Source organism: Gavia stellata, chromosome 14 (assembly GCF_030936135.1).
Source record: "Gavia stellata isolate bGavSte3 chromosome 14, bGavSte3.hap2, whole genome shotgun sequence".
Classification (NCBI taxonomy): Eukaryota; Metazoa; Chordata; class Aves; order Gaviiformes; family Gaviidae; genus Gavia; species Gavia stellata.
In genome coordinates, this window is record NC_082607.1 from 11,259,904 (window position 1) to 11,286,197 (window position 26,294).

At 48.5% G+C, this 26,294-nt stretch overlaps 1 protein-coding gene across 1 annotated transcript in view; it reads left to right on the forward strand.

Annotated features, from left to right (window-relative positions):
• Window positions 1-23,235, forward strand: part of MED12 (mediator complex subunit 12) — a 38,355-nt gene extending 15,120 nt beyond the window's left edge. Inside the window, exons 18-44 of the mRNA XM_059824291.1 lie at window positions 148-291; window positions 1,082-1,245; window positions 1,506-1,637; window positions 3,952-4,179; window positions 4,374-4,518; window positions 4,809-4,929; window positions 5,627-5,728; window positions 6,447-6,560; window positions 6,844-7,007; window positions 9,938-10,117; window positions 10,301-10,372; window positions 10,672-10,832; window positions 10,924-11,085; window positions 11,172-11,283; window positions 11,532-11,621; window positions 12,060-12,169; window positions 12,676-12,811; window positions 13,081-13,242; window positions 13,779-14,156; window positions 14,486-14,636; window positions 14,842-15,038; window positions 15,520-15,600; window positions 15,842-16,059; window positions 16,661-16,823; window positions 20,356-20,495; window positions 20,700-20,785; window positions 22,810-23,235. Of these exons, the coding sequence (XP_059680274.1) occupies window positions 148-291; window positions 1,082-1,245; window positions 1,506-1,637; window positions 3,952-4,179; window positions 4,374-4,518; window positions 4,809-4,929; window positions 5,627-5,728; window positions 6,447-6,560; window positions 6,844-7,007; window positions 9,938-10,117; window positions 10,301-10,372; window positions 10,672-10,832; window positions 10,924-11,085; window positions 11,172-11,283; window positions 11,532-11,621; window positions 12,060-12,169; window positions 12,676-12,811; window positions 13,081-13,242; window positions 13,779-14,156; window positions 14,486-14,636; window positions 14,842-15,038; window positions 15,520-15,600; window positions 15,842-16,059; window positions 16,661-16,823; window positions 20,356-20,495; window positions 20,700-20,785; window positions 22,810-22,853 (3,957 nt within the window). The 3' untranslated portion in view covers window positions 22,854-23,235. The remainder of the gene's footprint in view (window positions 1-147; window positions 292-1,081; window positions 1,246-1,505; window positions 1,638-3,951; window positions 4,180-4,373; window positions 4,519-4,808; window positions 4,930-5,626; window positions 5,729-6,446; window positions 6,561-6,843; window positions 7,008-9,937; window positions 10,118-10,300; window positions 10,373-10,671; window positions 10,833-10,923; window positions 11,086-11,171; window positions 11,284-11,531; window positions 11,622-12,059; window positions 12,170-12,675; window positions 12,812-13,080; window positions 13,243-13,778; window positions 14,157-14,485; window positions 14,637-14,841; window positions 15,039-15,519; window positions 15,601-15,841; window positions 16,060-16,660; window positions 16,824-20,355; window positions 20,496-20,699; window positions 20,786-22,809) is intronic.
• The last annotated feature ends 3,059 nt before the right edge of the window (window positions 23,236-26,294 follow it).

Here is a 26,294-nt window from a genome sequence, read left to right on the forward strand (position 1 = left end):
TGAAACTTTCAAGACTGCTCTCCTTCTTGGGCCCTGACTATGTCCCTTTGCATTACTGAGAGCAGCTTCCTGGAGGGAAAGGGAGATGGGCCTGCTGAGGGACTTCTGCAAGGGGAGATAGTACTGTGTGTTGTCTTGCACTTGCAGGTATCTCGCAATGTCTTGGAACAGATCACCAGCTTTGCCTTGGGAATGTCATACCACCTGCCTCTGGTACAGCATGTGCAGTTCATATTTGACTTGATGGAGTATTCACTCAATATCAGTGGTCTTATCGACTTTGCCATTCAGGTAAGTGCAGTGTACTCAAACGCTTCCTGTGGAGGGGTTCATCAGCCTCAAAGGCAGCAGATCTGTGCTGCAATTGTTGGGCTGCTCTTGGGATCATTAGTGACCCTCTGACCTGTGTCAATGGAGGTGAACAGATTAGGTGGTCATTGTGGTGCTCCTGGGCTGCAGCTGTTAGGTTGTTAGTGGCAGGTAGTCTTACATGTGCTGTTTTGAGGATTATTCTTACAGAGGCTTCAGGGTTGTCTCCAAAGGATTTGCATTGCATCTCTGTCCCTGGCTGCAGCAAGGCCTTGTTCTGAGTGAGAAGGGGATAGTCTGTCTCTGGTAGCTTCCCCCACCTCGCTCCCCTGGAAGGATCCTTGGCACATGGCAGTGCAGGCTGCCTTCTGGATCCTACTAAAATCCTGTTGCTGTTTCTGCAGCCTGTGCCAGGCGTCTCTTGAAGCCTTGCTATGGTTGCTGATGGAATTGAGGCTGTTAGCCTTAAAAAGGGAACTGAGTGATATTTATGCAGGAAAGAATTACCAAACAAGCTGCATGCTACTATCTGTGACCATATCTCAGCTGTCGTCTGATACCCAAGCACTGACAGCTCCTTGCACTGCCTGAGTGAGACATTGTGCCTAAGTATGGGGTGCCAGCTGTTCCAGGGGTACGTCTCTAGGCAGAAAGTGCCTGCCGGTCTCTTTCCTGGCAGGTCCTATAGGCTGTGGGTGTGGTGTGCCTGCTCCATTTCTGACCATACCTTACCCCTGTGGCTGTTGAAGGGTTTTTCTGTCATTGGGTGCAGTTGCTGAATGAACTGAGCGTGGTGGAGGCAGAACTGCTGTTGAAATCCTCCGACCTTGTTGGCAGCTACACCACCAGCTTGTGCCTGTGCATTGTGGCTGTGCTGCGGCACTACCACTCCTGCCTTATATTGAACCAGGACCAGATGGCTCAGGTCTTCGAAGGGTAAGGGAATCTTCCCCTCACTGAGTGGAAGGAAGCAACGTATCTTCTGGGGGCTTGCAAGGGGCAGGAATGTATCTATGTCCTACCTAAAAGGCAACAACTTTGTGTCTGAGGGTTCAGCTCGCAGAATTTGCGGTGGACAAGATATGTTACCCAGTAAGCACTGTTCCTGTGAGCTCAAGAAGATATCTATGTAATGAAGTTATTCCTTCAGATTTTATTTCTGTGTTGCTGCAGCATTTTTCTTTTTCTCTATACAGTCTGTGTGGGGTGGTGAAACATGGCATGAACCGCTCAGATGGCTCCTCAGCAGAGCGCTGTATCCTGGCCTATCTCTATGACCTGTATACCTCCTGCAGTCACCTCAAAAGTAAATTTGGGGAGCTCTTTAGGTGAGTGTGAGGCAAGTGGGATACAGTGGGTGCTGACTGGTATAGCACCTTGGCTTAAGCTTTGCTTGTGATCTTGTCTGATGGGATTGTCCCTGAGATTCTCTCAATGGGCAACCGAAGTCTTGTGAGTAGTGCCTGTTTTACAGGCAGTAATGACCCAGTGTATAATTTCGACTTAGATCGTGAAGTTGTTTTTGGTAAATTACCTTCAGTAGTCCTCTGCACCTCCACAGATCTATTATTACCCCACTCCTAGAGGACAGAAGTAGAGAGGTCTGTTCCTACCAAACTCTCTGATGACTGAGCAGTTCATTTTAAAGGTTGTTCTCTGCTTGTGCTCAGTTTCCTAATAATCCTTGGACTTCTGAACCTGCTGTGCTTGGTTCTGGGTTTGTTCCTGTGCTACTTTGCACTCCTTATCCTTGTTCTGCCCCTGTTGGCTCTTCAGGTTCTGCTCTGCTGATGTTGCCCCCAGGCTCTGTCCCATGGGCTTACTTTACTCTGTGGCCTTCTGCCCTTTGCAGTTCTTCTCTTGGGAGCTGTCCTCCCACCAGCTCCCTGTGGAGCTCCTCCCTTAGAAGACCAGAGGTGGAGTCCACAGACCTCCCTGGCTTTTTGCTTACATGATCCTGTGAAGGGGTAATTCTCTGACAGCCCTGTTTCCCAGTACAGTGCTTCATCTCGTCTTCTCTTGCAGCCCTTGCTCCCTATTTGTGTTTCCAGTGCAGGCATGCTGTAGGGATGTCTAACCCTCAGTGTTACCCCCCATTGAGGGGCTGTGAGAGTGGCTTCTGCCTTGGTGTCAGTTGACTAAGCTCCTGGCTGCTGAGAGCCTTTGAAGTCTCTCTCTTGACTGAATTGAGAGGAAGAGGGAGTGCTGTGGTCACAGGTGCATTGGAATTCTTTGAAGGAGTCATCACACACATGGAAATGAGAAACCTGATACTAGTCTAACTGAATTCCCAAAAGCTGTTCAGCAAGGCTTTAAAGTAAATGGCCACAGATAAAAAGGAATATCCTCTAGCAGGCAAACAATAGGTTAGAGATGGAGACAAGGAGGGGGAAGGAGTTCGTATTTTGAGGGTGATCCATCCCTGAGGAGTCCCGGAGGACTCTGCTAGTGCTTGTGCTGTTCTACGCATTGCAAGTTGTATGAGTGGTGATATCAAAACTTTTTCATATAACTGTTATTCACCTTATAGCAATAGAAGCTGGCTGCAGACTGTTGTAGTAGGGTGCAGTGGTGGTGACCAGTTGATAAACTGGCAGATGAAGTTTAGTGTTGTTAAACATAAAATAATGCACACAGGATTGTCCTTGTTCCCTTCCAAACTCTATGTAGTGATGTCTATGTACTATCAGATGGATAAAGGATCTTTGGGCTGTAACAGATACGTAATTGAAAATGTCATCATAGTGTTCAGTAACAGCCAAAAGGCAAATTAAATGTTAGGTATTGTTTGGAAAGGAATGGAGAACAGACCAGAGAGCATCATTAGGCCACCATTTAAGTCATGGTACAATGGTGCCTTGTGGTTTGGGGCAACAGACTCCAAAAATCATGTAGTGGAGTTAGGCCCAAAGGAGGGTTAGTGGATCGGTGACCAGAGGTTTGGAATGACTTACTTATGAGAAACTGAATCTCCTCCCCACAGAAGAGGAGGACTGAGGGGGAATGATAGCAGTTTGTAAAGTTCTGGTTGATATGGAAAATAAACTGAATGTTCAATACATCTTACAATACAAGCACAAAAAGGAATTGATAAAAAATAACAAATGGTAGGTTCAGAACAAAATAATAAACTTCATAGTTCTTGTAGTTAACATGGAACTCATTCCATGTTGTGAACATCAAAAATCTACTGGATTCAAAAAGCAGGTGAACAAATTTCCAGGAGGAAAATCTGTTGAGGAGAGCATTATCTTTAACTCTGAAAATCTGTGAGCCCTAAGTCGCAGCAGGGTGGGGAAGGATGCTGGAGCAGTATTGCCACATGCCTGCCTTGCTCTTAAACTCTTCTCTGGGCATCAACTGTTCTGACACCAAGGGCTGAGCTAGGTGTTTCGCCAATGTGACCTGGAATAGCCATTCCCATGCTATGTTCACTAGCCCACAGGTAACTTCCAGGTGCTTCCACGACAAAAAAAAAAGCTTCACTCTTTTGAGAGAGTCTTTGTGGGTACACAGTGATCTTGAGTTTCCACATGTTCTTGCCTAGGGAGGGTTTGTCTTGCACAGGATTGCTTTGCTTACTAGAGTTCAGTGGAAGCTTAGGTTTTTGTGTTCCTAATCTTTCTTTCCTGTCCTGTTTAGTGACTTCTGCTCCAAAGTGAAGAACACAATCTACTGCAATGTTGAGCCATCTGACTCCAACATGCTATGGGAACCAGAATTCATGATTGACACTATTGAAAATCCATCTGCGCATAACTTTACATACACCAACCTGGGAAAGAGCCTCAATGAAAACCCAGCCAACCGCTACAGTTTTGTCTGTAATGCACTTATGCATGTGTGTGTGGGACACCACGATCCAGACAGGTGAGAGGCAGAACTTTCATGGTTCTACTGAGATAGTAAAATGTTTAGGTGAGGGTAAGAAAGCCAGTAGCCAGTCTATGGCTCTCTTGGGGTGTGAGGAAAAAGGAGCTGGGGTCCCTTAGAGAATCACTGACCTGATGGCGTGCATGAGTCGCAAAGTTGACCCTCTGCTTTTTTCATTATTTATTTAACAGGGTGAACGACATTGCTATCCTGTGTGCTGAGCTAACTGGCTACTGCAAGTCTCTAAGCGCCGAGTGGCTGGGTGTGCTCAAAGCTTTGTGCTGTTCCTCCAATAATGGGACCTGTGGCTTCAATGATCTCCTCTGCAATGTTGATGCAAGTGCAAACATTCAAAAGGGGAAAAGGAATTGAAGCAGGAGTGGAGGGATCCCTTGGGAGAAGGCAGAAATGAACAAGGGCTGGAGGCTTTGTCTTCTGAGGACAGGGGAAAGGCTTTGGATACCAGGGCTACCTTTTTGTGTTTGTTGCAGCCTGGGCTGATCACGGACATTGACCTGGGGTTATGGGCTCTTCTACCCCCCAGCTCCTAGGCAAGCTGAGGAATTGCTGACAGAGGGAATGAGGCAGAGGCTGTTGTGATCACTGGCTGATCTCCTCTCTTCCAGGTCAGTGACTTATCTTTCCATGATTCCTTGGCCACCTTTGTTGCCATTCTCATTGCCCGGCAGTGCTTGCTGCTGGAGGACCTGATTCGCTGTGCTGCTATCCCCTCACTCCTTAATGCTGGTAAGTGCATCCCTGCAGAAAGCTGATCTTAGTCTCAGTTCTGGCCCAAAGGCCTGTGCTTAATGGATACTTTGTGAACCCCGTAGTTGTGAAACATGCCTCCAATGCTTCTTTTATAGTATGGTGCTTTAGAACTGGACATTTTGCTTTAGAGAGTTTTTGGCCTTTTGGTTTCTATAAAAAACTGGTTGTGCTAAGGTTTTTCAGTGTCTTGCTCTCTGGAGTTTGTGTGCGAGCTGAGATAAGCATGGAGAGATGTTATCAGCCACACTGTCTGACCAGTGTACTCAGCTCTGAACTCCAGCAGTACACCTGCCACTGCTGATATGGTTTAGCTTAGCATTTTGGCTAGAGCACCTAGCTGACCAGTTGGGCCTACAACACCTGGGTGTGTCTGCCTTTACTCTGCCACCAGCCTTCCTAGCTTTGCTCTGGGGATTGCAGCATCCAGACTCTGACAGGGTGAAACTGGGAAGGTGGAGCAAGGAGAGTGCAGTGCATGTCATGGGGGATAATACTGATGGATTTTCTCACTTGCATGTTAATTGCTGCACATGCTCTATATTTGTAAGTACAACAAGGCTGCTGCAGCTTCTCAACTGGCTGCTCCAGGGCAGTGCACTGTGAATAGCTTTTGGATTGAGAGTCAGCTGTCCCAGTGCTTAAGAAATATCAGTTGACTGTTTTCTTTACATAGCCTGCAGTGAACAGGACTCAGAACCAGGAGCACGTCTGACCTGCCGGATTTTACTCCATCTGTTTAAGACTCCGCAGCTGAACCCATGCCAGCAAGATGGCAGTAAGTGAATGGAAGTAGAGCCTTTCTTTATTGTGAAAGTACTGAGGCTCTTGAACCCCAAGAAAAGCGATGCTGAACCCTATGATTAGAGATCATGACCCGCTTGCTTTGAATAAAGCGGGCAAAGGCTGATACACTGCTTTCTGCAGAGGACAAAAAACAATATCCTTCCATTTATGTCACTCCTTGGTAGCCAGGCATGTTGGGGAGGAGGCCCTTGGAGGCAGGAAACCAGCCAGTAGAGGTGGCCTTGCCATCACTAAGCCATTAGAATAATGATCACTTCTTTTTTTTATGTCTAGAGCTTTGTATAGCCTCTAACTTGGTGCCAGAAGCTGCTATTTTACAGCACTCTCGTTTTGTCTGATGATGGAAACAGTCCAGGAAGCTCTGTTCTTGGCTCCTCATCAGTATCCTGATAGCTCAGATCTCTAAATCCAGCCTGTATTCTAGGTTAGGGTACTGTTGGAGCTTGGAGTTCATGACACAGGCACTGCTCCCCATTTGGATTTCATGGTTCAGTTGTCACGGCATGATTGGCACTATGCTTTGTGAAACTTAATTAAATTGACCCCATGTTACAGCTGGGAAAAGGACTAGCCTCAGGATTCTCTGAGCTGCATTTTACAGTACTGGCTGGCACGTAATTCAGGCAGCTCTGGAGCCTGCGCCTTTCTCTCTTGCTGGGTATTGCCCTTCCCTATTGTCCTCTTTGCAGACAAACCCACGGTGGGAATCCGCTCTTCCTGTGACCGTCACTTACTGGCAGCTTCCCAGAATCGTATTGTGGATGGAGCAGTCTTTGCAGTGCTGAAGGCTGTCTTTGTTCTGGGTGTGTACCTGTGTTAGTCTGAACCTGTAAGAATGTTTTTCAGGGGGTGGGAGAAAGGCACTGTATTGCATGTGTTGGCTGTACAGAAGGCCAGAGGACATCTGTTTTGGTGGATATGTGGTTTGTCTGAAGCGCTTTGGTTGAGCTGCAAACGTGCTTTGTATCTCTTAGCTGCAGAGAGATAGCTGATTGCAGGAAGAGTTTACAAAAGCTCAAGATGTTTTGTGGGTCAGGCTTTAGTTTTAGCATTGATGATTAAGTGACACTTGTGCTTTCCTTGTAGGAGATGCAGAACTGAAAGGCTCTGGCTTTTCCCACCCTGGAGGTGTTGATGATCTCATGGATGATGAGCTGGGCACCAGGAAGGCCGGTGGTCGAGTAGTAACTGTAGAAACAGCTAGCTTGGATATTTATGCCAAGTATGTACTAAGGAGTATATGTCAACAGGTGAGTTTCTCTCATCTCTAGGTTTGTCCTTATCCCTTCTGCAGACAGATATATCCCATGTGACTTTCTGCAAATTGGGTTTGGCAGGTATTTCTTTGAAAGATCAGTAGAGAACCTGTGATGGTTCTGCCACGTGATGGCGCTAAGGATTGCTCACCATTAGCAAAAACTAGAGGCAAACAGTTGTCAAGAATTAGGTGTTGCAGTATGCAGGGACTGCACATCCCCTTTGCTTTGGCAACAGCACAGGGCTCATGTCCAAAGAGGGGAGTGCTGGGAGTGGTTTGCTGAGATGATGTGTGCTGGAGGCAAAAAAGATAAGCATGAGAAAGACAGCTTGTTGAAGTGATAAATGGTGCCTTTCAGAATGCAGCTTAAGTGTTGCTTGCAGCTATGCTGTTAATGTATCCCTGGGCTTTGCAGTGCCCTGTTTAGTTAATTAAAGGAACAACAACAAAAATCTTTTGCTTAGCCTAATCTGACAGCAGCAGTATTTCTGTTCCTTTGTGGAAAATTGACATTTGGGGAACTGAAACCTGGCTAATAAGGTACTTAGTTGCAGAGTGGAGTGGCTGTTACCAGTACTGTATGAAAATGAGTGTTGAAGGGTGTCCTTGGCCTTGGTTGCAGATTTATTCTGTCAACAGGAAAGATGCAGAGTTACAATTTGAAACCTGTATTCCGTATTACTAATGTTGTCCTCATGCTTTGTGATGCTGTTGTTTATTAATTGGCTCGCTATATAGCAATGGTACCAGCCTACCGAAGAAGAATCGGAGCCACCTATTTACGAGCATAAACTCAACATACTTCGTGTTACTGAAACCTGACTGCAGCATTGACAGAAGTAGAAATTACCTTGCTGGTCCCAGTCTACGTAGGAAGGACTCACAGTAGGTAGAAAGTGTGTGTGTGTGTACAGGAGGGAGTAGCAGTGTCAGGTATCACTACTCGTAGCAATTGTTGGCAGCGCTGGTTATGTAGGAGTGAGCATTCCAGTAGACACCAGTGAGTACCACCAAATTGTGCCAGAGCTCCTGCAGGGTTCCTGCAGCTGTAAAGGGCTGTTAAAATTATGTGTTTAATATTAGCACCTCCAGTGTGAGTGGTGGATGCTGCAGAACTCACACTATCAATTCTGAAATGTCTGTAGAATGCCTTAAACTATAGGTTGTGACTTGTCAAACTCGGAAAATGTTGTATCTCAATTTCAGGTGTATAATAGACTTCATTGTGAGGGGGTGGGGACAAGGAGCAGATTCTAGAATTAAGTTAAAGGTTTCTTAGATGCAAATGAATATGACATAGTTGCTGGTCTGCCCTTTAGCCTGTTTAAATTAATAAATGTAATTGTGACTGGTCTTTTGAAAAGGTTAATTTCTTAGAGCTGTGATAAACCACAGTGGGAGCCAAGAGGGAGGCTTGAGTCAAAGGTGCTAACCTGAATCTGGTGATTGGGATGGTGGAGTTGTCTGTAGTGCTTGGAAAATGTTCATAGTGCTCTCTTTTGAAGAGGCAGATGAGGGGCTCTGTTTCAGTAATATGAAGCCTGCAGAGGTAGCTGTTTTGTAAAGAAATGTTGCACAGAGAGGGAGAGCGTAGAAGTCCCTCAAGGTTGAAGATGGTTGTTGACTTTATATTTATTTGTGAGATTATACCAATGAAGTGGATCAGGGTCAAAGTCTGAATTCTTTTAGGAAGCTGAGCAAGTCACAAAAAGGGTCTTCCTAAGGATATGCATGTACGTATGCAAGGAAGAGAAGTTTCAAGAGATTATGATGTAGCGACACTGAAGGGGAGAAATGCAACAGGCATTGGTGAAATCACCAGATCACATGTATTGGCAAAGTGGAAACTTCATCTGGGATGAAACTGAAGATCTAGGCTGTGGTTTCACAAGGATTTCAAACCAGAGATTTAGCCTTCCTGATCTTTGTGCTCTACTTAGTGCTTAGAGTGCTGTCTGCTGCTGAGAGGGACTGTTCCCAGCTTTGTAGGCTTAGCACCAGCACCTGTGTTCTCATGACCTGGATCCTCATCTCTTCTCCTCTGGTTGTCACTTCTCAGTGGAAGAATTCTCTGATCAGGCTTGCTCTGCAGATGCAGAAGTGCTTATATAGCAGTCTTCTACAGATTTTAATTTCATGAATTTGCCTAATTGATTTTCAATATGAAAAAATCCTGCAGTAACAAATGCTGCAGGTTAACTGTAAATTGTGTGAAGTACCTACCTCATGTTTGTTTTGGAAACTGTGGCCTTTATTATCATACATTTAGGGATCACCAGCTGAAATTGAGAGGCTGACAATAGTAGCTTCCTGTCTACCTTGTCCTCATGATTTGCGACTTTATAAATGGCTTGCGTCCAGTCAGTTGTTTCCCCTTCCAGGCTTTGAGAAGTCATTTTTTTTACTAAGGATGGCAGTGTGTTTTCCATCACTATTTGAGAATTAAGGGGTGTGCTTTTCCCTAAGACGTGTTCTAGTTTAGCCTTAGCTGCAGCCCTGAATTATTTAATTTAGGACAGCTCCCAGGCTTTGTTGTGCAGGAAATAGACCAAATAATTTTAAGTGATCCCTTCTGATCTTTTGACCCTAAGCAACAGTGTTGATGGAGGCTGGGCATGGTAGTGACTGTGTACTGTTAAATCATACCAATATTTTATCAAAAGAAACAGCAGCTACTGTGTTTCACCACTGCTGACTTGTTAAAGTTGATGTTTCCTCTGTTGTGATTGCTGTGCTGTGCCTGACGCCTGCTGAATCAGGAGTGCAGTTCATGAAGAGAAATGTCTATCAGGCATAACTGCGTACTAATAAGGTTTTTATGAGTTTGACGTGTTCCCTGCATCTCTCTGAGACTGAAAGCAGGGGTGCTGGTTTGGAATCAGACATCAGTTTGACTGTGCTGACTCTGCCTTTGTCTTGCAGGAGTGGGTAGGTGAGCGATGTCTGAAGTCCCTCTGTGAAGACAGCAATGACTTGCAGGATCCTGTCCTGAGCAGCACACAGGCCCAGAGGCTGATGCAGTTGATTTGTTATCCACACCGGCTGCTGGACAATGAGGAAGGAGAAAATCCTCAGCGGCAGAGGATTAAACGCATCTTACAGGTGCAGGCTCCTGGCAGAATCTGAGTGTCCTAGTAATTGCCTAATGTAGTGTTAGAGTGGGGTTGTCCAAAATACAGCCCTCTGCGGGGTCTGACACTCATTAGTATGGGAGCTGAGAGTGTGGGTTGATGTAGTTTGACCTGAGATAAAGACTCAAATGAAGTATGTATGCGTGTGTTGCAGAATCTGGACCAGTGGACCATGAGGCAGTCCTCGCTGGAGCTGCAGCTCATGATTAAGCAGACGGCAAGCAATGTGAGTGTCTGCTCAGAGGGACCATACAGGGGTGTGTGTTGCCAGTGTTGAAGTGGCTGCTTGTGAGGTGGTGGGGAGGTGGCCTGGCAGAAGTGGCTATAGGGAGAAAGTAAACAAAGAGGGAGTCAGGCCTGTGAAAGCCAAGCATGAGAAGGATGTGATGAGTCTGAGACCCAAAGAGCAGCAGCCATGGGGAAGTTGGCAAACTGGGTTTGTACTGAGTTGTGTTGAAATGTGCAAGCCCTGTCAGTGGGTGCTCTCGGAGAAGGACTTGGCTGTCTTTTCTTCCCTATCTCCAGGAGATGAACTCCTTGTTAGAAAATATAGCCAAGGCCACCATTGAGGTATTCCAGCAGTCAGCAGAGACCAGCTCTGCTAGCTCTGCTGGCAATGGAGTCAACAACATCAGTAGCTCAGCAAGTGCCACACCTGCCAGCAACAAATCCAAACCCATTCTCAGGTAGGTGTAGTCCCAGCATGCAGCTGCCTTGTAGACGAGTCTGAATCATAGGTTGGATTGCAAACTGCTTTTCTCTCCTGTGTTGTCACAGCTCCCTGGAGAGATCAGGAGTGTGGCTGGTGGCCCCTCTGATTGCCAAGCTTCCAACATCAGTGCAGGGCCATGTGCTGAAAGCTGCTGGAGAAGAACTGGAGAAAGGACAACATCTGGGGTCCTCATCCCGCAAAGAGCGGGACCGCCAGAAGCAGAAGAGGTGAGTCCTGGGGTAAAGGGCAGGCAATGCTTGCTGCACCGATCCCCCAGCCTGGCAGTATAGCTCCTTCTCTGTTCTCTCTGCAGCATGTCCCTCCTGAGCCAGCAGCCATTTCTGTCACTGGTGCTAACATGCTTGAAAGGACAGGATGAGCAGCGGGAAGGCCTCCTCACCTCTCTGTACAGTCAGGTTCAGCAGGTAGGTGTCTTGCTTCTCCCCTCACTTTCCTCAAGGGCTGTCTCCTCCAGCAGGCAGGCTATTGGGCATGTCCTTGAGGATGTTGTCTGTCTGATTATATGCTCAATAAGGCAAAGATCTTACCCTGGTTGGTGCAGGATGCTTGAGCTGACCATCTCTGAGTCACTGGACAGTGGGCAATACAAGCTGTTCTCTATGAACTTCAGCGTACAGCTTGTGAGGTCTGTCCTCTGCTCTAAATTTCTTAGATTGTTACGAATTGGCGGGAAGATCAGTACCAAGATGACTGCAAAGCCAAGCAGCTGATGCATGAGGCCCTGAAACTGCGGTTGAATTTGGTGAGCAGTTGCAGAAAAAGAGCTTAACCATATGGGGTGAAGAGTTGTCTGCCGTTTTTCCTTTTTTTGGAACATGCAGACACTGGAGGGGCTGTATATGTCCTGAGGCAAGGAAGTAGGAGGGGCACTTGTGCTGCTTCTAGGCCTTGAGCCCTGAGTGGGATAGGGTGCATGGAAAAACTCCCTTGCTCTGTTTCGCCAGAATGAAATCCACAGCTCAGGTCTCTATTTGGGAGATGTGCCTTCCCATTTCAATGCTTTTGCAGTCCACAGCACTACTGCTTACATCTGAGGTTTGTCCTGCTGACTGCAGACTCCTTCAGCTCTCAGTAGGAGTTGCTGTAGCACAGGAGTTGCTCTGGTTTACGCTCCTTTCTCGCTTTTAAATCTTAGTGTTTCTTCATGGTGTCCTTGCAACTAACTACTTTTCTCTGCCAGGTGGGGGGAATGTTTGACACAGTTCAACGCAGTACACAGCAGACGACTGAATGGGCTGTGCTTCTCCTGGACATCATCAGCAGTGGCACTGTGGACATGCAGTCAAACAAGTAACTTTCTGGCTGACTTCTGATCCATACACTTCCCGAGGGAGGCAGTTGTTAGCACGGCCCCTTTTCTTATGTGAGCTAGCTGTCTCTCTAGATGATCTGTTAGAAGTACTGTGACAGCCGAAAGAGACTTCAGAGTAATAGCAGGATACAACCTAGGTCTTAGTATCCAAGTGCACTCTAACATATCCAGAGCAAACTTGGCTTTCCAGATGCAGAGAGGTAGGCAAGGGAGAGCTGAGTCTGGACCTGCTTTTTGGAGAAGCTGAACGGATAGACAGGAGAGGCCAGTCTTAATCTGTGATGCTGCACTTGACTTAAATGTGTACACCCTGTGGTGTATAAGCAAAAGGAGGATTAATGTGGGAGGTTAGTCTGAAGAGCGTTTGGCACTTCTGACTGTAGGCAGTACTCTCAGCAATCTAATAATGTTTGGTGTTGCTATGATGGCAGAGGCTTTATATCTGCTTCTCAGGTGACTTTGACCTTTCTGCTCTGACCAACAGTGAGCTCTTCACCACCGTGTTGGACATGCTGAGTGTTCTCATCAACGGCACCCTGGCTGCTGATATGTCCAGCATTTCTCAGGGCAGCATGGAGGAGAACAAGCGGGCATACATGAATCTTGTCAAGAAGCTCCGGGTGAGGGACACCAGGCTCTGTATGGGGAGCAGTGTGTGCTGTGTTGTGGTTGTCCAATTATGCAGATTTACCCGTGTTTCACGAATGGTACTTGTCCTGTTGCTGCTGTTTAGATGAAGCAGTGAGGGTGGCTGCAATGGCTCTGTAGGGCTGAAGGGTGCACAGGTGAGAGGTAATGCAGGGATGGAGGTTAGCACCAGAAGAGGCATAGGTGGGCTTTGGATGATTTTTCCTCAGTGATTCAAGTCTTCTCTATTCCACTTGTGCAGAAAGAGCTGGGGGACCGGCAATCTGACAGCCTGGAGAAGGTGCGACAGCTACTGCCACTTCCCAAGCAGACCCGAGATGTCATCACCTGTGAACCTCAGGGATCCCTCATTGACACCAAAGGCAATAAAATAGCTGGATTTGACTCCATCTTCAAGAAGGAGGTAAATGAAGTTTTTTTGTCTGCATCACAGCTTCTGAGTGCAGGTGTCACCTTGTTCTCTGATGCCTTGAGTCTACGCAGCTTGGGAGGCATCTGTATGCAGCGCCTTGTTGCCTGCTGAGCTTGAAGTGGCTGGCTGCATGCAGACAAGCTGGCACATAATCATGTCCAAAAAGGGCAAAGCAAGTTGATGCTTGGAGATACGTGCTACTATGGCCTGAGAAGTTATTTGAACTTTGGTTTTGTACTTATGGCTATATAAAGCATAAAAAGAAACCCATAATCCTTGTCACATGAGTTACTGGCCAGTGCCAGTGTGCAGAAGACTGGCAGAGATGGGATGAAGGAGACTGACAGTTGTTGATGAAGGCCTTTAGAAATTACTGCTTTGCCACGTGGAAGAGCAGGGACCGCTATAAGGGCTCAGGCTGTTTACTGGGACATGTGGAGTAGAGCCTGAAGAAAGCATAGAGTTTCCTGTACCCTCATAGGAGAAGCAGTAGGGACTTAGAGGTTCTTATCTCTTTTGCTTTAAAGGGTTTGCAGGTCTCCACAAAGCAGAAGATTTCCCCTTGGGATCTGTTTGAGGGCTTAAAGCACTCAGCCCCCCTCTCCTGGGGATGGTTTGGGACAGTCCGGGTGGATCGCAAGGTGTCTAGATTTGAGGAGCAGCAGAGGCTTCTTCTGTACCACACGCACTTGAAACCCAAGCCCCGCAGTTACTACCTGGAGCCGTTGCCACTGCCCCCTGAAGAGGAAGAGCCACCTACACCTGTAGCTTTAGAGCCAGAGAAGAAAGCTGCAGAACCAGCCAAGGCTGATAAAACAAGCTCCAATCCTGCCACCTCTACTGAAGAACGCAAGAAGAAACAGAGCAAAACCAAGAAACGCAACCAATCTGCCAGCAAAACTGAGGTAATTGACTGCCCAACAGCTATGGACCTCCTGTGTCCACCCCTCCTAGCCACAGAGCGCTCCCTTGAGTCTTCCTGAGGAGCTTGAGAGTGGTGTAATGGTGAAGATGGGATGTGTTTCTTCTCAACTGGGTGTGCTGGAGCTCTATCCTGCTCTCTCTAGCCTGGGGCAGGGCAAACATTTTCTTAATCCCTGATGGGAGGGAAGGAGGCTACCCAGCTCAGATAGCATCCTAAGCTTCCTCCTGTGGACTTTGCAACCCTTTCATACTCTTCATCCATTCATGAATTCCCAGTGCACATTGATCTTTCTTACCTTTGTCTTTGCAGGATTTTGTGTTGGGCCCTAGCCGAGGAGTTTCATATGGAGTTGGTATGCCTACAGATCTCTTGCATCACCAGTCGGGAAGCACTATGTCAAGGCTGGCATATGGGCAATCACCCGTGGGTCTCTATGCTCAGAATCAGCCTCTTCCAGCAGGTAGGTGCACAGGAGAGGTGAGCATATTGCCTCTGTTTGGGAACCTCTTGTAAGAACTCCTTCTGTGAGATGGTCCTTCTCAGGTCCCTACACTTTTCCCTTTTTGCCTGTCATATGTCTAGATACAGTGATGAACAGTCATTCTGGAGCTACAAGGCTCAGCAATAGCATGTGACTAGTCAGCCTGTTTCTCTTCCTCTTGCAGGTGGCCCTCGCCTGGATACATCCTACAGACCTGTACGCATGCCACTGGGGAAACTTGTTCAGAGTCGTCCTCCCTATAGTGGTGTGCTGCCTCCAGGGATGGGGAGCATGATGGGCATTGACCCCTCCTACAAGCCAGCAGTGTACAGACAGCAGCCTCCAGTCTCCCAGGGACAGATTCTGAGGCAGCAGCTTCAAGCAAAGTTGGTAAGTCAGGGCTGTGCTCTTGCTGTTGCTGGACCCCACAGTACAGCAAGCCCAAGCTGTTTGCTGGGGCTCTCCCTTCTACCCAGAATTGTCCAACCCTGTGCCTGTTTCTGCCCTGAGAAATGTTGTCTCCTGTGTCTGTTCCTCTGGTGCAGCACTGTGTTTGTTATCTGCTTTGTGGGCCCACGTCACTAACAGTTGGTGGAGGCTGTCAGTGAGGTGCACTGGGGCATTTGTGGCTGTTGGGCAGTGAGGGGGGCACATCCTGGCTGTGGGGTGGTAGGGATGTTAGTGGCCTATTTGTCCCAAGTTGGGGTGAGGCAGAAGTCATTAGCATCTGCATGCTGTGCAGCAGCCTTGTAGGCTTAGCAGTGAAGCTGCTTGCCTGGTTTGGTGAGAGCTGCTGAGAAGAGAGCAGCAGTGTCCTACCCTTTGGATATGTTGAAAAAAGTGTTTCTCTGTTGCCTTCCAGCAGGGCCAAGGCATAATGGGACAGCAGCCCGTGCGCCAGATGGCTCCAACCCCATCCTATGGAGCACTGCAGCCCTCCCAGGTAAGTGGCAGTGACCGCAGGTAAGACTGGAATCTGGCTCCAGCACAGGGCAGTATCTTTGTTTCTGCTGCTAAGTCCTGAAATCTCTTGGCTCTTCTCACTCATTTACTGGGCAGCATGAATCTGAATTCCAGAGATGAGCAGCCTTGTGACAGTATTTACAGGAGGCTGATGTCCTGCATTCCAAATTCTCTTTTGTACCTCACTCCATGACTGATAAAGGCTTTTTGTTTCATTTCAGGGTTACACACCTTACGTCTCCCACATAGGCCTTCAGCAGCACCCCTCCCAGTCAGGCACAATGGTACCTCCTACCTACTCTGGCCAGCCCTATCAGAATTCCCACCCCAACTCTAATCCTGCCCTCGTGGATCCTGTCAGACAGATGCAGCAGAGACCAAGCGGCTATGTACACCAGCAGGCCCCTGGCTACGGGCACACCTTGGGCAACACACAGAGGTACCTCCCACCCTACTGGATGTTAATAAGCTGTATTTCATCAAGGGCTTCCTCGCTCTGCTCAGACAACCCTAACAGCAATCTGTGAAAAGCCTGTTCTCCATGATGTGTTATACAGCGTCTGAGTCCTTCGCACCCTCAGGGGAACATCTTTATCCAGCTTTCAGTCCTGGGAAAAAACAGAGGCAGGATGAAATTTGGAGATGCTAGTTGCAGGCAGGAGACAGTGTTACCAGCCAGAGAAAGATGGAATTGGGAAGTATGAGAAAAATGACTTGGGAAAGTCATAGTTTTTGTTTTAAATCTAACCAGCAGATCACCATCAAAGGGCTGTATCTGGGATTTCCACTGCTAGGCAGGCATAAATCCAGCAAGGAAACCATGCAGAACAGAGGGCTGTTACTTAGGGCTTCTAGAAAAACAGGTTGGATGAAACCCTTGAGAGGTCCTGGTGTCCCTCACCTTTCTGTAGAGGGGCAGCATGGATTGCAACGGGCTGTTTGGGCTCTCTGTCTTGTTGATGGCAGAAGTTGCGTCTGGATTAAAGCAGCTGGCTGCCCATGAATCTTTTACTCCATGAGCTTGTCCTTTTCTCTTTCAGGTTTCCTCACCAGTCAATACAGCAGGCCCCCATGATGAGTGGGATGAACCATTTGGGTCCACAAGGAGTCCCCTCAGGAATTCGACCCAGCCAGATACTGCCTGACCAGCAGCAGCAGCAGTACCTGAGGCAGCAGCAGCAACAGCAGCAGCAGATGCTGAGGGTGAGTGGTTGCTGACAGGAGGAAGGCTGCTGGAGCTGGAGGAGGCTTGCCCAGTGCTGCTTACCTCTGTGTCAGCAATGGTCTGCTCTGCCCCTCTGTGCCAGGAAGGATGTCAGCTCTCTTGGGGGCTGTCTGTAGTAGTTTGCTAGGTGGTTCTCTGTTCCTTAGAGCTGGCCACTCCTGATGGAGACACCTGCTGCACTGCTTTTTGCCAGTCACCCAGCATGAGCTAGCATGAGCTAAAGGGAAGTTAGGAGCAGTGAGGGTCTTTTTAGTCCTCTGTGGCCTGCATCCCACCTCTTCCTGCTCCAGCTGAGCCCATAAGATTGTGCAGAAAGCTAGCTGTCTTAGAAGTGTTGCAGGAGCTAGAAACAAAGTGAAAATCCCCCTGCCCACACAAGAGCAGGTAGAGTTATTCCATACAAGATCATTTTTAGGGGTATATCTGCATTTTCACAAGATCAAAATAAGCGTTGGTTGCAGTTTCCAATGGCAGGAAATCTGGTGTGAATCAGTCTGTGTACTCCACAGCTAACAGCGGATGGTGAAAAACTGATCTGAAGTAAGCTGTTAGACCCAGCTCTCCAGGTTCTAAGTTCAAAGAAGTTCACAGGCGTGTGTCAACAGCCATGAGTATTCCATGGATTTGCATTATGGTCCTATGAATGTACTTATGGTACACAGATATGAATACATTTCTTGGAGTTACAGAAACGTATTGAATTGATGGTGAAACACAGAAATAGTTTGGGTTAATTCGTGAATTGCATACCTTATGAGAAAGCCTAGCAAACCTGTAGAACATGGGGAGACTTTACATGGCACAGAGTGCTGAGGCTTTGTGTTCTGAGAGGGGCCTGAGTGACATAGTGGTTTCTGCAGAGAGCTGCAGTCAGCAGTATTTAAGAATTGCTGCCTTGCACTGGACGAGAGACTGCCTGTAGCATGGTCAGCAGCTTTTAGTCCTTTTGATGAGTAGCACCCCCTGACTATTCACTTGGTTTCTTTTAGCATTCTCCAACACTTATATTTAGAAAAAGAAGGGGAAAGTGAAGAAGGGGATAGTGAAAGTGTCCTCCTTTATCTCCCCCATAGTAGGAGTTTCTCCCCTTACTAAATGAGCTGACTTTTGCATCCAGTATTTCTTCTTGTGTATAGGGGCGACAGATACCAGCATGGGTTGGTTCTCCAGTTCAGCCGCAGTGCTTGTCGCTGGGGTTGAAGTAAAAGGACTGTCGTGGTTTAGCCCCAGCCGGCAATTAAGCACCACACAGCTGCTCGCTCACTTCTCCCCTCCCTCAGTGGGATGGGCGAGAGAATTGGAGAAAAAGTAAAACTCGTGGGTTGAGATTAAAAACAGTTTAAGCATTGCAGGACATGGTTTAGTGGGCATGGTGGTGTTGGGGGTTGATGGTTGGACTTGATGATCTTACAGGTCTTTTCCAACCTTAATGATTCTGTGATTCTGTAATAGGACAGGAAAAAAAAGAAGACAATAATAATGATAAAAAAATATACAGAACAAGTGATGCACAATGCAATTGTTCACCACCCATTAACTGATGTCCAGCCTGCTCCCGAGCAGCAGCTGTGCCCCTCTGCTTTTGTTCATCATATGGTATAGAATATCCCTTTGGCCAGTTTGGGTCATCTGTCCTGGCTGTGTCCCCTCCCAGCTTCCTGTGCACCTGGCAGGGCAGTGTGAGAAGCTGAAGAGTCCTTGACTTAGTGTAAGCACTGCTCAGCAACAACTGAAACTGTGTTATCAACATTATTCTCATCCTAAATCCAAAACACAGTACTACACCAGTTACGAGAAAGACAATTAACTCCATCCCAGCTGAAACCGGGACACTCAGACAAACTGCTAGCACTTCTAGCTCAATAACTTCATGTATACCTTCAGCTTTTAGCTGACATTGCCTGGTTGCTTTAAAAAAAAAAAAAGTGAAGTGCCCAAAATCTCCCCTCTTCCTGTGACTCCTGCTGTGTTATCAGAGGCATACCAGATGCAGAACAGACTCCTGGTGCTTGAGTTGCCTATCATGATGTGGTGGCTTGGAGAAAGGACAGATGGCTTTTTGGTTTGTCTTGCATGCATTGGTAGTCAGCTGTTGCAAGAAGGTAGGACATGAGTCAGGATATCCATCCCGATTTCATTTAGTCAGTCATCTGCATTCTTATGTACTCAGGTCATAGCATCCGTTGCAAGAATCTAAGTGGCCAGCCTGGTTTAAGATGGAAGTTAGGAGGCTGTTCTAGAAACTCACTCCAAGCCTCAATGTGTTTGTGACTGGTTCTTGTATCCAATTATTATTGTCCACTGTGTCCTGTTGTCTACTGGCTCTTCTTTCTCTCTGATGTTTACCCAACCTATTCCTAGGGAGCACTTGCAGCTTCCACAGGTCAGGTTTTTCTAACCTCCTCTCCTAAGATACTGTCCCTTCTCCTGATCGTAGTTTTGTCTGTTTTCTGAGTCTTTCAAGGTTTCAACCTTACCCTTTTGAGCCGGTGATCGGAACTGTACCTAGCATCACCATGTCAGTTTTTTATGATAGCATTAGTAGTTTTTGATTTCTGCTAGAAATTCTTCTTTTGACCTAGAGAGTTCAAAACTACACTGGCAAATGGGAGAAATGTCCGAAAATTAGGAGAAATGAAAAAACCTTGATATTTGTGGGTATATTGTGATTTAAAGTCCTACACACTGAATATTATTCTCACCGTAATTAGTTCTGTCAACACCTAGGTTGGAGCACTGCATCTGGTTTTATCTGCATCCTTTTACTGAAGTGCAACACCAGTTGGCATGAGTGGCAGCTAAGAGCAGCAAGATAGATTGAAGAGTTGGGGAATGTGACTGAGACGGAAAGGCTGAAATAGCTGGGTGTCGAATTAGAGAGGCAGAGACGAGAGGAGAGATAAGTCTCCAAATCTTTTGTCTTCAAAAAAAGGTATCTGTTCTTGCCCCTTGGCTGTAGGACAAGAAATGGCCTTAAATCATAACATATGAGATTCAGGGTAGAGAGTAGGGAAAGCTCCAGTAGTAGGAATAACTGTGACCTCGAGTGGATTGCATAGGGAGATTATAGGAGCTCTGTTGCTACCTCCTGGAAAAATTTTTAGAATAGGTCAGGCAAGTACTCTGTCAAGCCAGTATTGCTGATCTTAACCAGGAAGCAAGAAATGAACCAGCCAACCTCTTGAGGTAGCTCTTTGTTTTCTATCCTTGTATCTTCTTTGCTCCTAGTCATTCCCCAGCTGACCAGTAGACTTGTAGTTCTCTTGTGCCATCTGTCAATACCTCATCTTGCAGAAGAACTTTGTTACTGTCCTTGTATTTCTTGCCATTTCTCAGCCCAGGACAGGGTCCTGGTGAAATTTTGGTAATTTAGGTACCTGTAAGGAAAATGGTGTAAGAGGGTATGTTACTGCATGAAACATCCTTCCTCCTTCAGCCCTTTCTGCTCCCTGTTGCTGTGTGCATTGCCCAGACAGTTCCCTGATGGTCCCTTCTCTTTTGTCTTCACAGCAGCAGCAGCAGCAACAACAACAGCAGCAGCAGCAGCAACAACAACAACAACAACAGCAGCAGCCGCAGCCACCACAGCCACAGCAGCAGCAGCAACCCCAGGTCTCCACAGTGCCTCAGCCACAGGCGCAGGGCCAGCCCCCAGGGCTGGGGATGCAGGCTCTTCCCCCCCAGCAGCCCATTGTGAGTGTTCCCTCGGAGGCAGAGGGACATGATGGTCCAGCACAAATCCAACAATGCTCCACCTGCATCCCCCCCTTCTCCCTCCCCTGCACTTCCTAGGGCTTGTGTGAATGCTGTGGCTGCCAGCCAGGTGGTGTGGCTATAACTACGTTTCTCTCTTTGCAGTTCCAGCGCCAGGGCCTTCAGCAGACACAGCAGCAGCAGCAAACAGCTGCTCTGGTTCGACAGCTTCAACAGCAGCTTTCCAGTAAGCTTTAGTGTTCTTGATCCTGTCCCTAGTCTCCTCACTGTCATTTTCTATTGCAGGTACCCTGGTGTAGAGAAGCAAAGCCAAGCCAGACTGTCTGTCTGAGGCCATAAATGATGCTGGCAGGGAGGTGGCATCAGGACTTAGAGCTCCTGGCCCAAGGGGGCACAGTAGCAGCGCAGGCAGTGCTTGTCAGCTTGTGAGCAACCTTCCAGACCTTCCTTCTGCTGCCTGCAGAGGGATGAGGGAGCTGAGCCTTTGCAGGGGCTGCCATGCAGCTTTCCCAAAAGGATTCAATGTGCAGCTTTAAAGCATTCAGAGGTATTTCCTCTGCTGCAGATGACCTCTGAGGGGCACAGGGAGGCTGTAATCCTGGGGCACTCAGTTGGTGGATGACCTAGAGTTACTGTGTTCGTGTTGTGATCAGGACAAGACTTCCTGGAGGCAGGGAAAGTACTCTGGGAAGTGTTGCTGCACACTTGCTGTGTTTGCGGTGTTCTGTGGGCTTCCATGGCTGCCATCACAGACTGGGTAACGGCATAGTATTCCTATAATCTGCGTTGAACTGCTGGCTGAGGGATCTAGAAACAGAACCCAGTGTCTGTGCTGTTCCCATCTGAATGGCCTGCTGTTTTACTGTCACCTCGCTGGCTTTTCTGCCATAAAAATGACAGACTTGCTATCAAAATGCCCAGAAATGGACTGCACGTTTTTTTTTGCAGTGCAATAAGTGTGACACTGTGCTAGATGTAATAATATGTGGACTGGGGACATGGAAATTGTGCTTAGGCGTGTTCCCTGATGGGAAAATTTGTAGTCCTTGTGACCAGAAAAAGCTCCCCAAAACAGAAGTGTTAATGTGCTAAGTTTCTCACTAGCCTGATTCACAAACCACAAGTCTGTGCAAGGATCCCAGCCAGGACATTCAAGTATAGGAAGACCTCATATAAGAATCTGAATATAGCGGAATAGCCGTATTTTTTTATCCTGTCTGTACAGCAAACGGAGCTGTTTCATATGGAACAAATGTGTGGGTCCAATGCAGCCATGCGTCAGCATGCAGCTTCCGTGCTCCCTAATTGGGTTTGCTTCAGTTCCATGAGGAACCATCTGGAGTTCCTACTTGTAGTGTCTGGGGTGGAGTGGAAAGCAGGACATAAACCAAGAAGAGGCTGTAGGAAGGGGACAAGAATACTTTGGGCCCAGGATAGGTTGTGTTAGGAGGCTCCAGGGTATCCCTGAATGCAGTATTTTCCAGCAAGGTTGAGGAGAGCAGGCTAGCCAAGTTACACTGGTCTCCTTTTACTTTGACTTTGGGTCAAACATGCTGATGGGGTTTCAGGAAAAAAAACTACAGAATTTTATTAATCGGGCAGTACCCAAGTATACTGCAAGCACTGTACATGACAAAACATCACTCCCAGCAGTTTGGAAGTTCATGAAGTTCTTGAAATAAGTTTACCATGTTTCCTGCACTTTTTGTGCCATCTGGAAGTCCTTTGGGCATGTCCTTCTTTTGTACTGAGATGCTGACAGGGAGCCAGGATAGTTGTCTCTGAAACTTTCACTCTCTGGTTTCAGGGCGTGCCTCAGGATGAGTGTTTGACACTAGCTGTCTGAGCAGCTTGTATGGCTGCAAGTGTTGTGCAATGTTATTGGGCTGATTTTTCTTTGAAAATCAGAAATAATTCATCCATAAAGTCGTCCTCCCAGATAGCTGCCACCTTTCAGGGCTTTTTTATGGTGCATCAATTCAACCACGAGGAATGGAGAGATCTTCTCTGGAGAAGCTTCAGGATCAGGACTGGCACACATCTGTCTCTTCCTTAAAGAATGTGGGGTCCTGACTGTGCTGCTGCCTAAAGGCTCAGACAAATGAGCAGAGCAGGGAGTGCCATAAAGGTTATATTTTTCTTCTCACAGCCTGCAACACACTCCTCATGCTGTGCTGGTGATGTGGGCAGAGGGATCTCTTTTCTGAACCAGACCTTGTGACTGTCTAACTCTGTCTTGACCTCCAACAGATACACAGACACAGCAGAACAGCAACCCGTTTGGACGCTACTGATCTGTGGCACTTCAGCCTGATCCAGGAGGGAGACATCACTGTGGACTGGATACAGCCTCTTCAGCCTGACCCACAAATTGGGGCTGCCCCCAACCTCTGTCCTTGGGCCTGTGCCCCCATTGCTGCTGCTGCCCATCTTACAGGGAGATGCCAGGAGGATGGTTTTATTGTACAGAGAAAGTGTTTTTACTATCCGATTTCTACAAATGTTTATGGAGATCCCTTGTGGCTGATAGTCTCCCTTCCCACTTTGGTTTCAGTTTTTACTCAGTTTTTAGTATTTTTGTTAAAATAATGATTAAGACATTGTAAAATTTTGTACTTTATTTATACCAGATGAATCCAGTACTACAGACATTCTCAGATGAATACAGAGAGCTTAATTTGCAAAACGAGTGTGCATTCAGAGCCTGCCTTTCCTCCTCAGTGCTCCTCCCAGTATAGCCCAGCAGCACTTCTACACATGGTCTTTATCTCTTTCTCAGTAGAACTAATGTCTGCATTTTCAGCTTTTTTGAACAGCTAAACAATTTGGTTTGGGAAAGAAAGCCCTTCTTCGCTGTTTGTTTCATAAGCAGGTGTTCACATGCTTGCAAGGGTTTGTGCAAGCTTTGTAGGATTTGTATGTCAATTAAGAGCTTTAGTAGTAGTCTGTGGCATGTTCCACCACGACAGAGGTATAAAGCAAAGAGGGAGTTACATCGCAGGGTAATTCTGAGCCCTAACAAGCCCAGTTTCCCAGCCACGGCAGTTACTGAGATGCTCAGGCTAGTACCTCTGCAGTCTAGGAGGAGCTGCAGAGTGCACTCACAACACTACTTCTCATCACAGCCCCGTTTTGCTGATAAGCACCAAGGCTCCTCTGCTCGCTCCTTCCTGACAGTCACAGTGCTTTCTCTGGGCAGGTAACATGCTGCATTCTCAACTTTTGACCTAGCTAATGCAGCCTGGTGGCATGGAGTCTCATCTCGGTCTGTAGCTGGCTCCTTTAACTTAGCGCTCGCCACTCCTGCTGTCTGTTAAACCTGGAACTGCCATCACCAGCACCTTTCTTCTCTTTGGTTCTTCCTCAGCAATTTGCTTGTGGACCATTTGACCTGTGGTTGCTCTGGTAGCTTTTCTTGACCAATGTCTTCCTTCTGTCCCATCTGTGTGGGATATAGTGAGGCTCGCAGGGGCTCATGGAAGAGCTGCATGTGATCTTAATCTAAGGGCAAATAAACAGTTCTGTAGGGTAGGCCAAAGCAAGAAGACAAGCTTAGGGTGTGGAAAGGAGGGAGGGCTGTTGGGGCTCTAGCCCTCACCTGTGCTCAGACTACTGTGAGAGATGTCGGTGACCCAGGGCAGTGCCCCATGTGCTGGCTGATGGGCCTGTGTCTGCTGCCCCAAGAACTGGAGCTGAGCCCTTTCCTCCCTGGGAGCAGGGGCCTAGCTGCTCTCAGGGGGCCAGCTGTGGGGGCCACCCTGTGCCCTGCTAATCCCCAAATTGCACCTGTGCCAGGCTCCTGCCATGTTGTTGCAAGTGGGCTAGAAGGTGTTGCTGGCCATGCCTGATGGAGATGGACTCCCTTGTGAATGAGAACAGAGAGATGTGTGTGCAGGACTGCTTCCTCTGTGCATCCCTGCTTGTCTCCTTCCTTGAGGATCAGGCTGGGGAGCAGGCTCAAGCTGGCTGTTAGGAGCAGCCTGTCTGGTCCCATCCCCTCATGCCCCAAGGGAGGCTGGTGCCAGGGGTTCTTCTTGCCCACAGCCTATGCTGGGTGACCCCAGAGGTGGAAGTCCTGCTCACAGCGATTACTATGCCAGCTGGCCCCTGCTCTGAGGGACCTGTGGCTGGGGCAGGAGGAGGGCTGTGCTCCCTTCTGTCCTACCTGGGGTCTGGGCAGGGAGTGCCCTTGGGCAGAACAAGCCCTTCTTCCTGACATGTGTGGCCCCCTCCTCTTCTGGCCCTGGGAGGCAGCTGAGCCTGCACCAAGTGGCATCTTGGATGCGGCCTTCTGCATCCCTGCCATGCTGGAGGTGGGAGGGCAGCTCTCTGCAGCAGCTGGCACTGGAGCGGAGTGGCAGAAGGCAGCACAGCCACAGGCAGTGCTGGGCAGGGGTGCAGTGGGGTGCCACTTGCACGGTGGCTCTGGCAGGGTTGGGGTGCCGCAGCAGGAGAGTGTGGAGTCACGTGCTGACCTCCTGCTTTGTGCCCTTCAGGGCCCCAGGGATCTGGTGAAAGCGCCCCAGGGACCACCCTGCCTCCTTGGGGGAAAGGGATGACTTGTCCCTCCCTGGGGTCAGGTGCCTGCTGCCACGGGCCCCTGCTTTTTTTGTATGGCCCAGTAACGGGGCTGCCCCTGTGCTTTCCTCTGGTGAAAGGCTCCCCCCAGCCATGCCGGCTGCTTGGCAGGCTGGGTCTGTGTGGGATGAGCAGGACTCTAGAGATTCCTTGTGGTGACAGACCAAGGGCTGCTGGTGGTCCAAGACCTGGTCATGGCATGGGGCATGTCTGGGGACCTGCGCTCTGCCCAGCCTGGCTGTGTGCCTTGCAGCCACTGCTGCTGTGCTCCACGTTAGCAGTGAGCCACGGTGGTTTTAAGCAGGTCTGACAGATTCCAGCCCTTCTGCTCCTCAGAGTCATGGCTAAACGCTGCTTGTGACAGAGCCAGAGACGACTAGGGGGTTTTATTGCATGCTGCTGCCCATTGAGTAATGCACGCGGCTGCCCTGCTGTGGCCACCAGTCTGGGGTGGGGTGTGTGTGTTTGATGCTGTGCTCCCTGGGGCTGAGGGCAAGCCCCAAGGGGTGCCTGGGCAGGGTCCATAGGCGGTGTGTGCCCAGCACATGGGGAGAAGCCTGAGGTTGCACGAGGCTTGGCATGGTGAGGTGATGAGTGGGCAGGAGCAGGTCGTGCCCCATGCACCCATCCCACCCTGCAGCCTGGCACAGGTGGTCCCTATGGACCATGCCCCAGGCAAAGGTGGTTTGTCAGGCACCGTCACAGCTGGTGTTGTGCAAGAAAATCGCTGCCCACTCAAGCAGCTGAAGCTGGGAGTGGAGCAGCTCTGTGAGCACCTGCCCCTCCCCGTGCCGTGCCCATGGTGGGGAGTGGGCCACGAGGCACCACTGCAGCCATGCATCATGATGCTGTCCTGGACTGGTTTTGCTGGGCAGCGGGACACAGGGAGATATGCCTGCGAGCCCTGCCTGCTGTGGGGCAGCCTGGCACTGGTCCAGGGGCTCCTTCAAGATGCTTCTCAGGGATGATGAACCCTGGTGGGCATGGGGCAGGGTTGTGCATCCATTCCAAGAGGCGCTGGGCCATGTTGTCTGCTCAGGGGCGTACAGGGTGGCAGTGTGCAGCTCACCCTGTGTATAACAGGCCAGCAACAAAATCAGCCAAGCTGCGGTCCATCAGCAAGCAGTCCCTTGGAGAGGGAGTGGGGCAGGAGGGTC